Here is a 17,239-nt window from a genome sequence, read left to right on the forward strand (position 1 = left end):
CAAGAACACCTTACTAGATGCCCAAAAAGCCACAATCCCATAAACAAGGAAGAAGGTCGTACTAGTTAAAAAACTGACCTGGTTTAGTGGGGAAGTGAAGGCAGAGATAAAAATAAATAACAAATGGGAAAAAAGGGGCAGTTAATAGTAATGAATATAAATTGGAAGTTAGGAATTGTAGAAAATTGATAAGGTAAGCAAAGGGACAGAAGGAGAAATCTGTGGCCAATAGGGTTAAGGACAATAAAAGGAGGGTTTTTTAAGTATATTAAGAACAAAATGAATCCTAACAATGATATTGCTCCATAACTAGGTGGAAAAGGTAGCATTATCAATAATAATACAGAAAAGACAGAAGTGTTCAATTAATATTTCCGTTCTGTATTTGGGAAAACAACAGATGATGTAGACATATCATCTGACAACACTCTTTCCATTCCACTAGTAACTCAGGATGATGCTAAACAGCAGCTACTAAAGTTAGACATTTTAAAATCAGCAGCTCCTGATAACTTGCACCCAAGAACTTTAAAATAGCTGGCTGAGGAGCTCACTGGACCATTAAGTCTTGAAACACCAGTGCCATAAGTCTGGAAGAAAGCTAATGTTGTGCCAATATTTTTAAAAGATAAATGAAATAACCCAGTTAATTATAAGCCTGTCAGTCTGACATTGATCCCTGGCAGGATAATGGAGTGTCTAATACGGGACTCAATTAATAAAGAATTAAAGAAGGGTAGTACAATTAATGCCAGTCAACATGGGTTTATGGAAAACAGACCCTGTCAAACTAAATTGATAGCTTTTTTATGAGATTACGAATTTGATTGATAAAGGGAATATCATTGATATAATAAACTTAGACTTCTGTGAGGCATTTGACTATATACTGGATGACCTTTGGACCAAAATTGGACACAATGCTCCAGCCGAGGCCTAACCAGCGCTAAGTAGAGCAGTACTATCCCCTCCTGTGACTTGCATGGTATGCCTCTGTTCATGTAACCTAAAATTGCATTTGCTTTTTTTGCAACATCATTGCATTGCTGACTCATGTTGAGGTTGTGATCCACCACAATGCTCACATCCTTCTCAGCTGTGTTGCTGCCAAGCCAGTTTTCCCCCATTCTATATTTGTGCATTTGGTTTTTCTTCCCTAAGTGTAGCACCTTACATTTGTCTTTGCTGAGTTTCATTTTGTTGCCTATAATCCAGTTCTCCAATTTATCAAGATCCCTCTGAATTTTAGCTCTATCCTCCAAAGTGTTGGCAACCCCCGCCCCCCAGTTTTGTGTTATCTGCAAATTTGATCAGTTTGCTCTCTATTCCTGCATCCAGGTCATTTATAAAGATATTAAACAACACCAGACCCCAGAACAGATCCCTGTGGAACATCACTTGAGACCTCCCACCCATCTGACATAATTCCATTAATAGCTAATCTTTGTTTGGGTTATTTAACCAATTATGTATCTGCTTAATGGTAGTTCCGCCAAGCCCACATTTCTCCAGCTGACTTATCAAAATGTCATTTGGGACTGTGTCAAAAGCCTTGCTGAAGTCCACGTATATTATGTCCACCACATTCCCCGTATCCACCAAATCAGTTACCCTGTCAAAGAAGGAAATCAAGCTGGTTTGGCATGGTTTGTTCTCGGTAAATCCATGGTGGCCATTAGCAGGATCAACCCTTCATCTGCCAGGTATTTGCAAAGTGAATGTTTTATACTTTGCTCTGTCTAGTAGCTTCCCAGGTATCGACATCAGGCTGACTGGTCTATTGTTCCCCGCTCCTCCTTTTCCCTTGTTTTAAAGTTGGGCACTACATTAGCCCTTCTCCAGTCTTCCGGGACCTCTCCTATCATCCATAATTTTGCAAATATTATTGCCATTGGCTCTGACATTTCTTCAGCTAATTCCTTCAATACTCTCGGGTGAATAGCATCAAGCCCTGCTGATTTGAATTCATTCAAGTTGGTCAGAATTTCTGTGATGTGTTCTTTACTTTGCCCAATCTGCATGCCTTCCCCTTTGTCTATGTTAACTTCACTTGTCATCCAGTCACATGTTATTTTTTGTGAGAAGACTGAAACAAAGTAGGCATTGAGCAGATCTGCCTTCCTATCATCTTCTGTTACCAGCTCACCGTCTCCATTGAGCAGCAGACCCACACCGTCATTGATCTTTCTTTTTTGTCTGTCATATTTGAAGAACCCCTTCTTGTTACCTCTAACATTCCTTGCCAGCTGTAATTCATTCTTGGCCTTGGCTTTCCTAATTTTGTCCCTACATACTTGCGCTATTCCCTTGTATACTACCTTGGTGACATGCCCCTCCTTCTATTTCCTGTATGTATCCCTTTGGGGTTTTAGATAGCTAAAAAGCTTCTTGTGCAGCCACATTGGCTTCCTGTGGCCCTTCTTATCTTTCCTCTGCATTGGAATAGCTTGATGTTCAGCATCCAGTATTACATCTTTTTAAAACTGTCAGCTCTCTTTGACTCCTTTTCTTCCTAATTGATCTTTTATGGGGCCTTGCCTACTATTTCTGAGCTGGTTGAAATCTGCCTTTCTGAAGTCCAGTGTCCTTGTTTAGCTGGTCTCATGTCCTCCTTTCGACAGGATCTTGAATTCTATCAGCTCATGATCAGTTCTCCCAAGTTTCCGGCCACCTTCACGTTCACAACTAATTCATCCCTGTTGGTCAAAACCAGATCCAAAATGAATGACCCCCTAGTTATTTCCCCAACTTTCTGATTCAGAAAGTTACATGCTAAGAATGTGCAGGACGTATTATGTTTTGTTGTAATAGTCTTCCAATAGATATCAGGAAAGTTAAAATCCTCCATTAATACTAGCTCGTAGCTAACCTAGTTATCTGTTTGTAGAATGACTCATCCACTATGGGCCAGGGGGAATGATCGTTGGTGTGCTTTTTTACTTACGGAGGAGATGAACTGTGGATTTTAAGTCTGAATCTGAAAAGATATATCAAGACTTTTTGTTTGGATATGACTCCCAGATGCGCCTTATCATGTCTTTATCTTTATTGTTTGAAATGTACTTGCTATATGGTGTGATGCAGTGATGGTGATAAACTTTCTTAATGAATTCAAAGCTTTTATTCGTTAACATCATTGTATTAGAAAAGGACAGTATTAGAGAACTGACAGGCAGGCCAGCTGCCATGAAAAGGCCAAAACGGTAATAAAATAAAGTGCACAAGTGAAAAGCAGTGAAACCAGTACAAAAAAAGAAAATTGAAGCTCCCCTCCTTCTGCATGTCCCCTGCCGCCTGTTCTTCTTTCCCTTCTAGTGCTTTTTGCATGCATTTGATGCTGCTGCATGGGCAGTGGAAGCCTGCATAGGCTACATTTGCCCAGTTCAACTAGATTAAGTCCTGGTTGCCTAAGCCATTCAACCACAGAACTTGCCAGTGGGTTCCTGGTCTACAGGACATGGTACATTACAATGAAGGGGACTCAGGAGGTGGTGCTGGCACAGGACATGCAGACGGAGCAGGAGCCTGCTCTCTCACAGCCATTAGCACAAACAGCCTCTCCACCACGTCTTTCTGCTGCACTGTATCTTATTCCCTCAAGTGACGTTCCTGCTCAAGAAACTGAGCTGCAAATCACTCCATGTGCCCTGCAGCTTCTCTTTGCCATTCAACTTGCTGTGAATCCTTCTCCCTTCAGTACTGAAGCTGCTGATTGGCTCTGTCCAAACTGTCCATCATAAGGTTGTCACAGACACACTTCCTCTTTGACCGCATGGAGTATGTCTACACTGCAATTAAAAATCTGCAGCTGGCCCATGCCATCTGACGCAGGCTTGCAGGGCTTGAGCTGTGGGGCTGTTTAATTGCAGTGTAGACGTTCAGGCTCAGGCTGTAGCCTGAGCTCTGGGACCCTCCCACCTTGCAGTGTCCTAGAACCCGGAACAGAGCCCAAGCCCAGAAATTTACACTTCAATTAAACAGCCCCACAGCCCAAGTCCTGCAAGCCTGAGTCAGATGGCATGGGCCAGCCACTGGTGTCTAACTGCAGTGTAGACAGACCCATTGTGACAGTGCTGAGAATATTCTGAGAACAACAGTTCAGTTCCCAGATGCTCCGTGGGCACAACTGAGAGTTCAGCAGAGTATGAAGCCTTCACACATAATGGTAAGGTGAAATTTAGAAACGAGATACCTTTAAAAATTGCAGCCGTGTGGGGGAGAGAAGAGGATGGTACACTTGCCGTGATTTACTATTTATGGTTTCACAACCCTTTCAGGCATTCAACATTTTGAAGGACATAATTCTGAAGATTCCTGAGTGGCAAAGAAATACTGTATTCTAAGCTACCAGGGGCAAGCCAGCTATGTATGATAAAGAGGTTTTCAAGTTTATGGTGACCGAGCAACACATCTATGAGTGAAGTGGGGTGGTGCCCTACAGAAAAGGGCCTGGAAAGTACGCCCTCCCCTTCCTGCCTGAAATGTTACTACCCATCTGAGTTCCTACTATGGGAGAAGTTTGCAGCTATCAGCACCCAGGATTGGATGAAAATTCATGGGGGAATCAACAGGATGCTGCATTAGCTTCCACATGGATTACTGTCTTCCTGTAAGCTACTGAAACTTTTCTGCATTCTTGCAGTTACCCCAGTACAGCTACGGCCTACAATACAGCCTGCTTGCACTACATCTATCTATGGACTACAAGCAATTACCCCAGACAAAACAGACTCTCGATACCGCACACATGAACTAGACACATACCACAGGGACTGCTGGGGCTCATAATAAGGACTGCATCACCAAAATTACTCCCACACACACACACACACCTCCAAAGCATACTTCGGTAATAAAGAACTGAATAGCATTCTCCCCCTTCCCCTCTTCCTGGCACATTTCTGGAGTGCACACAACCCCCTGGTGTATTTTGGACAGTTAATTCGTTACCCATGAATTACATTCCCCTCTGGCCCCAGTACAGTTTACAGGTGGCTCATTATGGTGTGGCCTGGCCAATTTGTAGAGTGTGGCATACTACAAGGGAAGACAATGAAAGGCTCCTACTTTTAACACCCCAGCATATCTTTGTAACTATGTGCGAGTATCTAGTAAAAATGGCTTTATAACGGCTTGTTTAACTGTTGTTTGCCCTTCCTGAAATCCATTTTGAATTCCACATCGTGGGGGAGATGTCAAAACGCTGGCTTGCATTCCACTGTAAGCAGATACATGTTACTACCCAAACTTGTAATTGCATTGGGTCATAAACCGGAAATCCCCCCAATTCGTATATTAATAACAACAAACATGGAGCCAGAAACTTACCAGGCTCCAGGGCTACTTCTGTCTCTTCTGTTTCCGCCGCCAGTTCCATGGCAGGGTACTCCTTCAGCACATCATCAAACAGCTCCTCTGAGTATGGACACAGGATGTGCTGTAGCTGCTTTAGCAGCGAAGCCTCCTGGGGACTGGCAAGAGCACAAAAGTCTCTTTGCTAGCTTGATCTGGCAACTGTTGGCTCCTGCAGTGCTATTTTAGACACGGGTCAGAAGGTCACCATTCTGGCTGATCAGGCTATCATGAACCACTGGGGGCTCGGGGCTCAGTGCAGTTCCCAGCACCTGGCCAAAGTCCATGTAAAAGAGGGAGGATGACGGGGAGTTCCTAAAGGCTACTCTTGAGATAGAAAGGCCAAGAAACAGTGATCTATGGGATTAAGGGATAGTGTGTCCCAGCAAATGTCATCGAAATTGGTATAGCTCCCTCCAAAAGTTTCAGTTTTGACAAATCTGCATTTTCCAATGAAAAAAACATATAGTTGAAAATTTCCTGAGATGCTTTTAACTTTGTGACCTCTAACGCTTCTGCCCAGATTCACCAGCCAAACTCCCTTCTCTTCTTACCTCCACCAGCCACATTTGAAACTTAATTTACTATGAGTACATCAAAACTTAAGGCCTAAAATAAATGTGCACCGAAGGAGAAATGTGCATGTGGTACTTCAAATGACTTTTTTTAATATGGTGGTATGTGAACCAATAAATTTTAGGAAACACTGGTGTAGAGATCCCTGGAATTATTATAATTGTAAATTGATTTTATATTGCCACACATTGTACGTGCTACGCAGTAGAATCCCTTTTCACTAGCTGGTAGTGTTGCTACTGGCTGCACAATATCTAAAGTTGATTCTTGTATTGAGAATGTCTAGGGTTTCAGCTATGGGTTACAGAGTTATTAACCTATCTAGCTAGGAAGTTAATTGGTACATGTGTTTTCTCTGTAGGGAATGATCTCTTTCTGGTTGCCGTCCATGAGCTGGGTCATGCCCTGGGCCTGGAACACTCCAATGACCCCAGTGCTATTATGGCTCCTTTCTACCAGTACATGGAAACACACAACTTTAAACTCCCACAGGATGATCTCCAAGGAATTCAGAAAATCTACGGTGAGCAACATTATCCATATGTTTATTTATACTGGGCCCAAGTGTGCTGCTGGGTATCTTACAGACACACAAAGGTACTGTTCCTCCCCCACAGAGTTTGCAGTCTATGAGCCAGATTCTCTCCTGTGGCAGGGAGGGTGGGGGGCCATCAGGAAGCTGGTTACAGCTCCCTGGTTCTCATCCTGGCTCCAGCCCCAGGGGACTGCTCTAATATTCACCAGCTGACAGCTGTCACTAAGGTGCTGCCCACCAGCTGGGATAGCCAAAGCATCATGATCTGGCCACTCCTTCCTACCTCTATATTCCCCTTACACCAAGGGCTGTGGGAGTGAAATGTAGGCACCAACTACACCAGCTGTATGCCTGCTGGGAACACCCCCCATACTGGGGTTATGCTCCCTTCTTGTCACTCAGGTGGTTCAAAAGAGTGGAGCAGGCCAGAGAACCTGGCCATAAAATTAGACACAAGGACAAAAAGCTATATGAGGGGTGCAGTGGGAGTAGGGAAAGGGTTAGCTGGCAAGAATTTGTGGTTTCTGGATCTGCTTGTGGAATTTGGGCTCATTTCTTTAACATTTTAAAGAACTAAAATTCTTCTTCGAATGATTGCTCATGTGAATTCCAATTAGGTGTGTGCGTGCTGCGTGCACAGCAGCCAGAAGATTTTTCCCCTTGCAGTATCCATAGGGTTGGCCTGGGCACCCCCTAGGGTCGTGCCTTCGTGGTGCTCGGTATAGCGCCCTGTCGACCCACCACCCCCTCAGTTCCTTTTTACCCCCGGTGAGAGCTAGCTGGAACATCCCATAGCTCTTGCCTCGGCAAGCGCTTTTTTGGCAGTGTCCACTTTTCGGTGTATATAGTTCTTCTTAGTAGTAGTTTAGTAGTTGTAGTATTAGTAGTTAGTTCATGAGTTTCCTTTGGGGAGGGTTTCTCCCGCGCCCCCCACCAACACTCCCCCGGAACTGGGGCATGCCTCAGTCCCTGGGGTATGAACTCTGTGAGGACTATGACATATCTATGCCCAGGATCGACCCGCACACTTCCTGTTTGAAGTGTCTCCGGGAGAGCTACCAAAAGGAGAAGTGCAGGATCTCTGAAGGTTTCTCCCTAGGACCTTAAAAGACTGAGAGCAAAGGCTCAAAATCCTCCTCACAGAGGCTGCACTCCAGCCTCAATCCACTCCAGGGTTGGCAGAGCCCATGCCAAGCACCTCCTTAGCGGTGTGGAGTGCACCGGCACCGACGCTGTGTGAGCTGGTGTGGAGGAAGGACTCCAAGGAGACTCGGCACCGCCACGGCTCCGCCCATAGGCAGCCTTCTGTGAGGTACCAGTCTAAGTCCCTGGTGCCCCAGAAGAAGAGGAGGCCAAAGTGGGGCCGCACTCCCCCATCCAAGCCCAAGGAGCCTGTGGCAGGGAGACCCAAACCGGGCAACATTACCTCAGCCCCACCGCCTCCCAGGGTCTCGTCGACTCCTGCCCCCGTGGGGGTCCAGTCGAGTCTGGGCCCTCACTGCTCTCCAGACCAGCATGGCAGAGAGCTTTAGCTCCCCTCTATGCTGGAGGCATTTGAGGTGGCTCGGGACCTTATACACCTTACGGTGCCATCCTCCCTACAGAGAAGGGACAAGTCACTGGTGACTGCCCGACCCCCGATTCCGTAAAGAGGCAAACCGGCGATGATGGTGCGCCGATCTCCATCTGCAGCACACCTCTCCCCAGCATGGGCCACCTGCTTGGGGGAGCCACACCAGTCCCCCAGCACCACTCGCCGTCACCGTGGAACACCGCTCCTCCGTGGTCCTCCTTCTTGGAGACCTCGGAAGGGGAATCCCACTGCTCCAATAGGACCAGGAGCAGAAGGTCCAGGTCCCGGTGTGATCACCAGCCCTGTCCGGCACTGTGGCCTGCCCAGTGGCAATCCCTGGTGCAGAGGCCCTTCTGGATGCCCTGGGCTTACCATCAGAGCCAGGGACAGAGCCAGGGATCAAAATCCAGATCAGTATCAGTGGCGTCGGCATCCTTTGTCCCTCCAGGGGCAGTGTTGGCACCGGCACCATCAGCAGCACCGACACCCCTGCCTTTGCCTGGAGCTCCAGCACCAGCATGGACACTGGCACTGTTGACAGTGCGGCAGCGGCGACCTCGGCACCAGCAACTGTGGAGGCAGTGACATGGCAACACCGGGTGCCACATGACCCCCTTGGCGTCGAGGGGAGTGAGCAAGGCCCATTACCAGGGCTTTCGTCCTCGTCCTCCCCAGATAAGGCCATGGTGGGGACATCAACGGCCCCAGCCTTGGAGGACAGCAGGGTCTTACAGCAACTGCTGTGGCGGGTAGCCCAGAATCTGGCGATCCAGGCAGAGGAGGTGGTAGAGGATGCTGACCCCATGGTGGACATCCTCACCCCCTCTAGGCCTGCCTGCATTGCCCTGCCACTGATTAAGACCATCACTGAGACCACAAAGACCTTGTGGCAGACCCTGGCTTCTTTGCCCCCTATGGCCAAGAGGAATGAAAGGTGGTACTTTGTTTCCTCAAGCGGGTATGAACACCTATATGCCCACCCACCCCCCCTGATTCCCTGGTTGTTGACGCAGCCAATCAGCGTGAGCACCAGGGCTATCAGGGAACCTCCCCTAAAAATCAGGAGGCTAAAAGCTAGACCTATTTGGGAGGAAGGTCTATTCAATGGGGAGGTTGCAACTCCACATATCTAACTAGCAGGCCATCATGAGTGGATACTCATAGAACACCTGCGGCGCGATGGCCAAATTTGCGGAGTTGCTGCGACAGGACTCCCATGCAGAATTCTCTGCGCTGGTGGGGGAAGGGAAGCTGATATCATGGGCCTCCCTACAGGTGGCGTTGGACGGGGCAGATGCGGCCACCCATGCAATGACTACAGGGGAGGCAATGAGGAGGAGTTCCTGGTTACAGGTCTCTGGTCTCCCCTATGAGGTCCAGCAGACTATTCAGGACCTCCCCTTCAAGGGTTCGGCCCTCTTTACAGAGAAAACTGATAAAAGATTCCACAGTTTAAAGGACTCAAGGGCCACCCTCAAATCCTTGGACCTCCATACCCCCATGACTCAGTGGAAGCATTTCTGGTCACAGCCTCCCCTGCGGTTCTACCAACCGCAAAACCAGCAGCACGGTCCTCGGAGGAGGAACAGGAGCAGTAGGAAAAGACCTCACCCATCCTCAGGCCAGGGCTCTGGCCAATCCAAGCTGACTTCAGGCCAAAAGCAGGCCTTTTGAAGGCATGCTCGAGTACGACGCACCAGTGCCATGACTGGATCCATCCCTCCTTACCTTTTTGTCCAGACTATCCCCTTTCTACCCTGTGTGGGCCCGTATCACATTGGACCGTTGGGTGCTCCGCATGGTAGAGAGGGGATATTCGCTCCTATTTTCTGCCCTCCAGCACTTCCATCCTCCTTCCTTGTCCCTCTTCAGGGACCCTTCTCATGAACAACTCATACAGGAGGTGCATTCGCTCCTATTGCTGGGGGGAGTGGAAGAGGTTCCTCAGGAGCTGAAGGGCAAGGGCTTCTATTCCCGGTATTTCCTAATACCGAAAGCCAAGGCAGTCTCAGGCCCATCCTAGACCTGCGAAATGTCAACAGGTTCGTGAAGAAACTGAAGTTCCTCATGGTCTCTTTAGCCTCCATCATCCCTTTCTTGGATCCAGGGGCCTGGTACACCGCCTTTGACTTGAAGGACGCGTACTTTCACATAGCAATAATTGCGTCCCACAGAAAATACCTCAGGTTTGTGGTAGCAACAACCACTACCAGTTCACAGTCCTCCCGTTCGGCCTGTCAGTGGCGCCTCGAGTGTTTACCAAGGGCAAGGCAGTGGTGGCCGCGTTCCTGCGTAGGCGACAGGTACAGGTGTTCCCGTACCTCAACGACTGGCTGATCAAGGACCGCTCCAGGGCTGAAGTGGATGCACAAGTTGACTTCATAAAAACATTTGAGAAACTGGGCCTTCTCCTGAACATGGAGAAATCTACGCTGTCCCCAGTTCAGTGGATAGAGTTTATAGGTGAGGTACTGGACTCTACACAGGCCAGGGCATATCTCCCAGAATCAAGGTTCCAGACCCTGGGCGATATCATTCGAAGGCTCAGGCAGTTCCCCACCACCACAGCAAGGAATTGCCTGAAACTCCTGGGACACATGGCCGCTTGTACCCATGTGATGCAACACGCCAGGCTCAGACTCCGGCCGCTCCTATCGTGGCTAGCCTTGGTGTAACGGCTGGTTCAGGACAGTTTGGACAGGGTCATGGCTCTGCCTTGCCCAGTCCTCGACTCCCTCCTGTAGTGGCTCGACACACAGTTGGTGTGTGCGGGTGTCCCCTTCATCAGTCCTCAGCCATCCCTCTAGCTGGTGACAGTCACGTCAGCCTTGGGTTGGGGCATACATCTGGGAGACCTCAGGACACAAGGCCTCTGGTCTCAGGTGGAGCTCAGTCTCCACATCAGTGTCAGAGAGCTGAGAGCGGTGCACCTAGCATGCCAGACTTTCCGAGCCCACTTGGCAGGAAGATGTGTATCAGTTATGACAGACAATACTATGGCGATATTTTATATCAACAAACAGGGGGTGCATGCTCCTCTCCCCTGTGCCAGGAAGCTCTCATGCTGTGGGACTTTTGTCTAACTCATTACGTACCCCTGCAAGCATTATACCGCCCTGGAGTACAGAGTGAGTTGACAGACTGTCTCAGCAGGTCGTTCCACAGCCATGAGTGGTCCCTGCGCCTGGACATTGCAAACTCCATCTTCCAATGGTGGGGTTTTCCCCAGATAGACCTGTTCACTATGCGACACAAAAGGAATTGCCAGCAGTTTTGCTCCTTTCTGAATCACAGCCCAGGCTCCATCTCGGTCGCGTTCCACCTCCCATGGGGGGACCACCTCCTATACATGTTCCTTCCCATCCCTCTCATTCACAAGGTGCTTCTCAAAGTACAGAGGGAAGAAGTTTCAGTGATATTAGTAGCTCCAGTCTGGTCCTGCCAGCACTGGTACACATCTCTCCTTGAAATGTCCGTGGAAGCCCCCGTCACCTTGCCAATCTTCCTGGATTTGTTAACTCAGGATCACTTCTATCTCCAGCACCCGAACCTCGAGTCATTGCACCTCACGGCATGGAAGCTCCATGGTTGAATCTGGTGGAGCTCTGTTCGGATCTGGTCAAACAAGTCCTTAGGAAACCCTCCACCAGGGCTACCTATCTGGCCAAATGAAAGAGGTTTTAGATCTGGTCGGCACAACACCATCCGTCTCCAACGCTTGTGTCCATACCCCTTATACTGGACTACCTTCTCGATCTTAAGCAGCAGGGGCTGTCCATGTTGTCAATAAAGGTTTACTTGGCTGCCATCATCCTGTCTTCCATCCAGGTGCAGGGGGATGGTCGGTCTTTGCCAACCCTATGGTCGGCCATTTCCTGAAACGTCTCAACAGGCTATATCCGCACGTCCAACAGCCGGTCCCGGCTTGGGACCAGAATCTGGTCCTTTACAGACTGATGGGGCTGCTCTTTGAACCACTGGCGACTTGCTTTCTGCTCTACTTCTCGTACAAGGTGGTGTTTGTGGTAGCTATAATCTTAGCCAGGAGGGTGTCTGAGCTCAAGGCCCTAACATCAGAGCCTTCCTACACTGTATTCTACAAAGACAAGGTTCAGCTCAGGCCGCAACCAGCATTCCTCCCTAAGGAACCAGGACATCTTTCTCCCAGTTTTCTATCCTAAGCCGCACACTAAGCAGCAGGGACAAAGGCTTCAGTTGCTGGATGTTCGCCGGGCGTTAGCCTTTACATCGAACAAACCAAACCATTCCGGAAGTCCATTCAGCCGTTCATCGTGGTAGCAGACAGAATGAAAGGACTCCCAATCTCCTCCCAAAGGATTTCATCATGGATCACGTCCTCCATCCGGGAATGCTACAACCTGGTGAAGGTGCCTGCCCCTCCGCTCACAGCTCACCCCACCAGGGCACAAGATTCGTCAGCAGCATTCCTGGCACACATGCCAACCAAGGAAATATGCAGAGTAGTGACATGGTCCTCCATTTATATATTCACATCGCATTATGCTATTATACAGCAGGCCAAAGACAATGCAGCCTTTGGTAGAGAGGTACTTCAGTCAGCGAACATTTAAGCTCTGACCCCATCTCCAAAATTTAGACTTGAGAATCACTTAATTGGAACTGACATGAGCAATCACTCGAAGAAGAAAAAACGGTTATTCACCTTCTTGTAACTTGTTCTTCGAGATGTGTTGCTCACATCCATTCCAATATCCACCCTCCTTCCCCTCTGTTGAAGTAGCTGGCAAGAAGGAACTGAGGGGGGTGGCAAGTCGGCAGGGCTCTATATCAAGTGCCATGAAGGGTGCCCAAGGGGTGCCCAAGCCGACCCTACTGATACTGCTAGGGGGAAAACCTTCCGTCTGCTGTGCACGTGGTGCGCGCACACCTAATTGAAATGGACATGAACAGCACGTCTCGAAGAACAAGAGTTACGAGAAGGTGAGTAAACTTTTTTTATAGGTAATGATTCTGTATTTTCAGTGGGGAAAGGAGACTTGAGCAGGTAGGGGCTGGCAGAAAAGAGGAATCTGGGTGAGGAGAAGATGCTGTTGGAGAAAACTGTGGGTTGGGAAGATAATATGACCCCAGGGTGGGGGAGGGTGGGGAAGTGTGGTCAGAGGATGGTGACTGAGCAGGGAAATGAGCAGAAGTGAATGTTTGATGGACAGGTGAGAGGTGAAACAGTGAATACTTGGGCAGAGGTTCAAAGAGTGGCTGCATGAGGTGGGACAATATCAGGGTAAGGTCCCAAAGGGAATGGGAGATTTAACTGGGGAATAGACATTCACTCATCCTTTAAGAAATTTCTTTACTAGTTTGTGATTGGACCAAGATTTACCGTTAATCCACTGATGAAATGCTGGCATTACTGATAAATGAACCCTTACAGACAATAATAATGGACCATAACATTCAAGGAATAATTGATAATTTAGAATTTCTGGAACGTGAGCATTCAAGGGAACCACATTGGTACTTTCTGATCATAATAAAACTCTTTTGCATTGTCTAAAGTAACATTTACAGGTGACATCTTTTCCAGGATTCAGTATAATGTTTTGTACATCAGCAGAACGCAAATGTTCAACAGATCTCGAGATGCAATCACCCACATTGTCGAATTTAGTGAGCTCAGGTTGGAATGAAGTACTCATCCCTCTTGCTGAGTCAGTAGGTCTGGGTCCAAAGGCAGATGTTGAAATATTCCTCGCCCCCTCCTCCCCAGACAGATGCAGCAAATCCAGAAACCAAAGATGTCTGTCCCAAGCTGAGGCTATTGGAACCACAAAACTAGGTGACTGGGCAACAAAGTGGCAGATGAAATTCCATGTTGATAAATGCAAAATAATTCACATTGGAAAACATAATCCCAACTATGTAGAAAACATTGGCTCAGTGTCAAAAAAGCTAACAGAATGTAAGGAACCAGTAGAAAATGGATAGGTAATAAATAATTATCAACCTGTGGAACGCATTGCCAGGAGATGTTGTGAAGGCCAAAACTATAACTGGGTTCAAACAAGAATTAGATAAGTTCATGGAGGATAGATCCATCAATGGCTAAGATGATCCGGGAGGGTCTGGGTGTTCTGAGCCTCTAACTGGCAGAAGCTGGGAGTAGACGACAGGGGATGGATCACTTGATAATTACCCTGTTCTATTCATTTCCTCTGAAGCATCTGTCATTGGCCACAGCCAGAAGACAGGATACTGGGCTAGATGGACCATTGGTCTGACCTACTATGGCTGTCCTTATGTTCTTATATTCACTCTGACTCAATCCTGGTTGATCTTGTTGATTACTCTTTGGACTGGTGGAATGGAGGGAAAGGCGTCACATAGACCCAGGCAGTGTGCCCAGCATCCATCCAGTGCTGATGATGAAGCCAGTGGAGACTTTTGTGTTTGAGAACAGTGATTAGACTTGGCAAGTTTGTTTTCTCAATTACCTTGGTGTCAGGAATTTTGGTTTCCCATTTGATATTTAGATTACAGTGAAGATGGGGGTGCAGCATTTGTGTAGTCTTCTCTCATACCTGCTGTAGGTGGTCCAGGTCTCACCACCATGCAGCAGTGTCTGGTAGACCCTTATTTTGGTGTTCAGTGGTAGTTGCCTTTCCAATGTGAGAAATAAGCTCGTCATTGAGAGGTAAGTTGATCCTAATAGCAGAACTTGCGTATAACTTCTAGCACGGTGTTAACTATTGAACCCTCTGCTGTGGTCAACACACCTTGTGCCACAATCATTGTCTTCTTTACACTGATGGCTAGTACTAATTCATCACATGCTAGCGCAGAGCTATTGCAAAGTTGCTGAAGCCCTTCGTCACTGTGTGCGACAAGCACTGTCATTAGTGAAAAGAAATTCCCTTAGCAGCAGACTTTGCTTTTTGCTTAGTTTAGGTGAGTTATCACAGCCAAAAAACCATGATCAGAAAAGGTATCAGTGGCTCACCTTTTTTTCAGATCCCCTTTAAAAACAAAAAAGCAGCATCAGATATGAAATTGACATCTTTGTTTTTTAGTCGGTTGTTCAGATCAATGTTCATTAAAAGTTTCTGCTGGTTCTGTTTGACTCCTTCCTAAACCAAAGTTACTTGAACAACAACAATAGTGAAGATGATACAATGTTATAGTCATAAGAGTTAAGACAATACAAAATCAGAGGGTTTTCTCCATAAGAGATAAGATGAGGCAGTGTTTTAGGTAGAGGCCTTCACATAGCACAGTGTAATGAGAGTTCTAGGCCAATGATGGGGTACAAACTGGGTTAGTGCTGTATTCCCAAGCTCACTGTATGTCGATATAACAACGAACTCTGCAATGTTCATTCACAGTGGGCTGTAGTGACACCAGAGTTAAGGCTGCACCACAGTTTTTGCTTAAGGAATGATGTTAAGCTTTCCCTACACTGTGTGTCTAGAACCTTAAGGTTAATTTAAAATATTCCTTGTACTTTTTAATATGCTTGAATTTTTAAGTTCAGTTTGAAAAAAGAACAATCTAAGCTAATTTCTAACTGTTTCCAAAATCGCAGCACAAATGTGTGTGAATGGAAGCAGCTTGGGGGCAGGAGGGGAAAGGACACCTTCTAGCCCCACCATCACTAACAGTCCTCCTCCTCCTCCCAGCAACCCCACCACAGCCTGCCACTCCCCACACCACCCTGCTGTTGTGCAATGCTCTACCCTGGTGCTTTGCCTTCCGGATGTGGGAAACTGGAATGCCTCTGTACCCCAACACCCCATTAGCCCTGCAAACCAAGGAGACTATTGAGCCTCCTGAACATACTGGGCAAGGAAATCGTGTCAGGAGCAGTGCGCCAGGCTATCTTTGGAACTGCAGGTCAGTGGTATTCATTTTGGGGGAAACAAAATAGCCTCCCCTCCCCCCCACAACCCAGTTTACACTCAGTCAGGTAACTGACCCTGTATAAAAGTAACAAGGAAACTAACAACAGCAAACCCTGCAGTTAGTGACAGTTGATGTGCCCCACCCAAAACTTTGAAGGCAGGGCAATATCAAGCTAAGGGGAAAAAAACAGCATTCCTTGTCACCTTCACATGCCTATAATACCGTCTGCAACAGAACGCAGCATTCATTAGTATCTCCAACAGGTACTGGAAAGGTATGCATACCACAACTTCATCCAACTCATGCTGTCTCACACAACCTAAGCTGTGACCTCTGCCGTGTTCAGGGAGGATAATACTACACGTGTGGACCGAATGCCAGTGAGATGGGCCGGTCTGGTGATACAAGAGAGCAGGAGGTCACTGTTAAGGTTTTGTGTGAGAGCAGGATGTTGGAGTGCGTATACTTGTTGGGATCCACTGGAGATGGCAGTGAATGTCTTAGGGAGTACTGGGCTCGGATACTGACCAGGTTGTTAGACCATTTGACACTGTTATACCAAGGGACACTGAGTATTTTCCCCTTAATTACTTTAGAGAAGTTCTCTGGCCTGTGCTATACAAGAGGCCAAATTAGATGATCACAATGGTCCCTTCTGGCCTTGGAATCTGTGAATCTGTGAACTTTTATTGTCATGCTTTTAACAGCCCTCCAATTTAAACACGACAGGGCTGGTGGCAGGGCACGGTCAGTGTGGAGCCCTTGCCTCTGGAACTCCCCCTTTGGTCTGACGCAGCCTAAGCATGGCTTAGCTATTCCCAGACCTTCAAAAACAGCGTAGGTTGAGCAAGGTCGAAATGGGTTAAAGGTGATGATGAAAATTGTTAGTCCTGACTGAAGAGTGGATGAGGAGGAGTTGGTTACTGAGGGGGCCCTGGGGGTTCCATGAATCCCTCACAGAATTCAGCCCTTAATGCAGAATTCTGCTACAGAAACATTTTTAATTTAAAATAACATATCTAGCTCTTATGGTTGCAAAGAAAACTTTCCAGACCAAGGATAACTGAAGCAATGTAGTCTTCCTGAGTCTGCAGAGAGGTTGGAAGAATACCTGAGCAGACTAAATTCTTGGTCTGTTGGAGTCAGTGAGGTTTATTTTTGTAGGAGACATCAGTGCCCACTCAGATGATGAATTTTCTAGGTTAACTGACTAAAGCCATCATGACCATGATGAGTGAGTTCTGGTGGGGTTGGGATTGGAGGACGGAGCTGGCTTGGAGATCTCAAAGCTGCTGTTTTCCCTGGCCAGCAAAGAGTGACTAGGG

General features: G+C 47.4%; 1 protein-coding gene across 3 annotated transcripts in view; it reads left to right on the forward strand.

The window, feature by feature from the left end:
• The window catches only part of MMP24 (matrix metallopeptidase 24), a 107,097-nt gene that overhangs the window by 56,885 nt on the left and 32,973 nt on the right, over positions 1 to 17,239 (forward strand). For 2 of the 3 annotated variants that reach the window (XM_034787954.1, XM_034787955.1), the window contains one exon: positions 6,290 to 6,451. In XM_034787954.1, the coding sequence (XP_034643845.1) occupies positions 6,290 to 6,451 (162 nt within the window). Of the gene's footprint in view, positions 1 to 4,107; positions 4,610 to 6,289; positions 6,452 to 17,239 lie in introns of those variants that run through there. The other variant, XM_034787956.1, reaches the window with a different exon arrangement.

Source organism: Trachemys scripta, chromosome 12, assembly GCF_013100865.1.
Source record: "Trachemys scripta elegans isolate TJP31775 chromosome 12, CAS_Tse_1.0, whole genome shotgun sequence".
Taxonomy (NCBI): Eukaryota; Metazoa; Chordata; order Testudines; family Emydidae; genus Trachemys; species Trachemys scripta.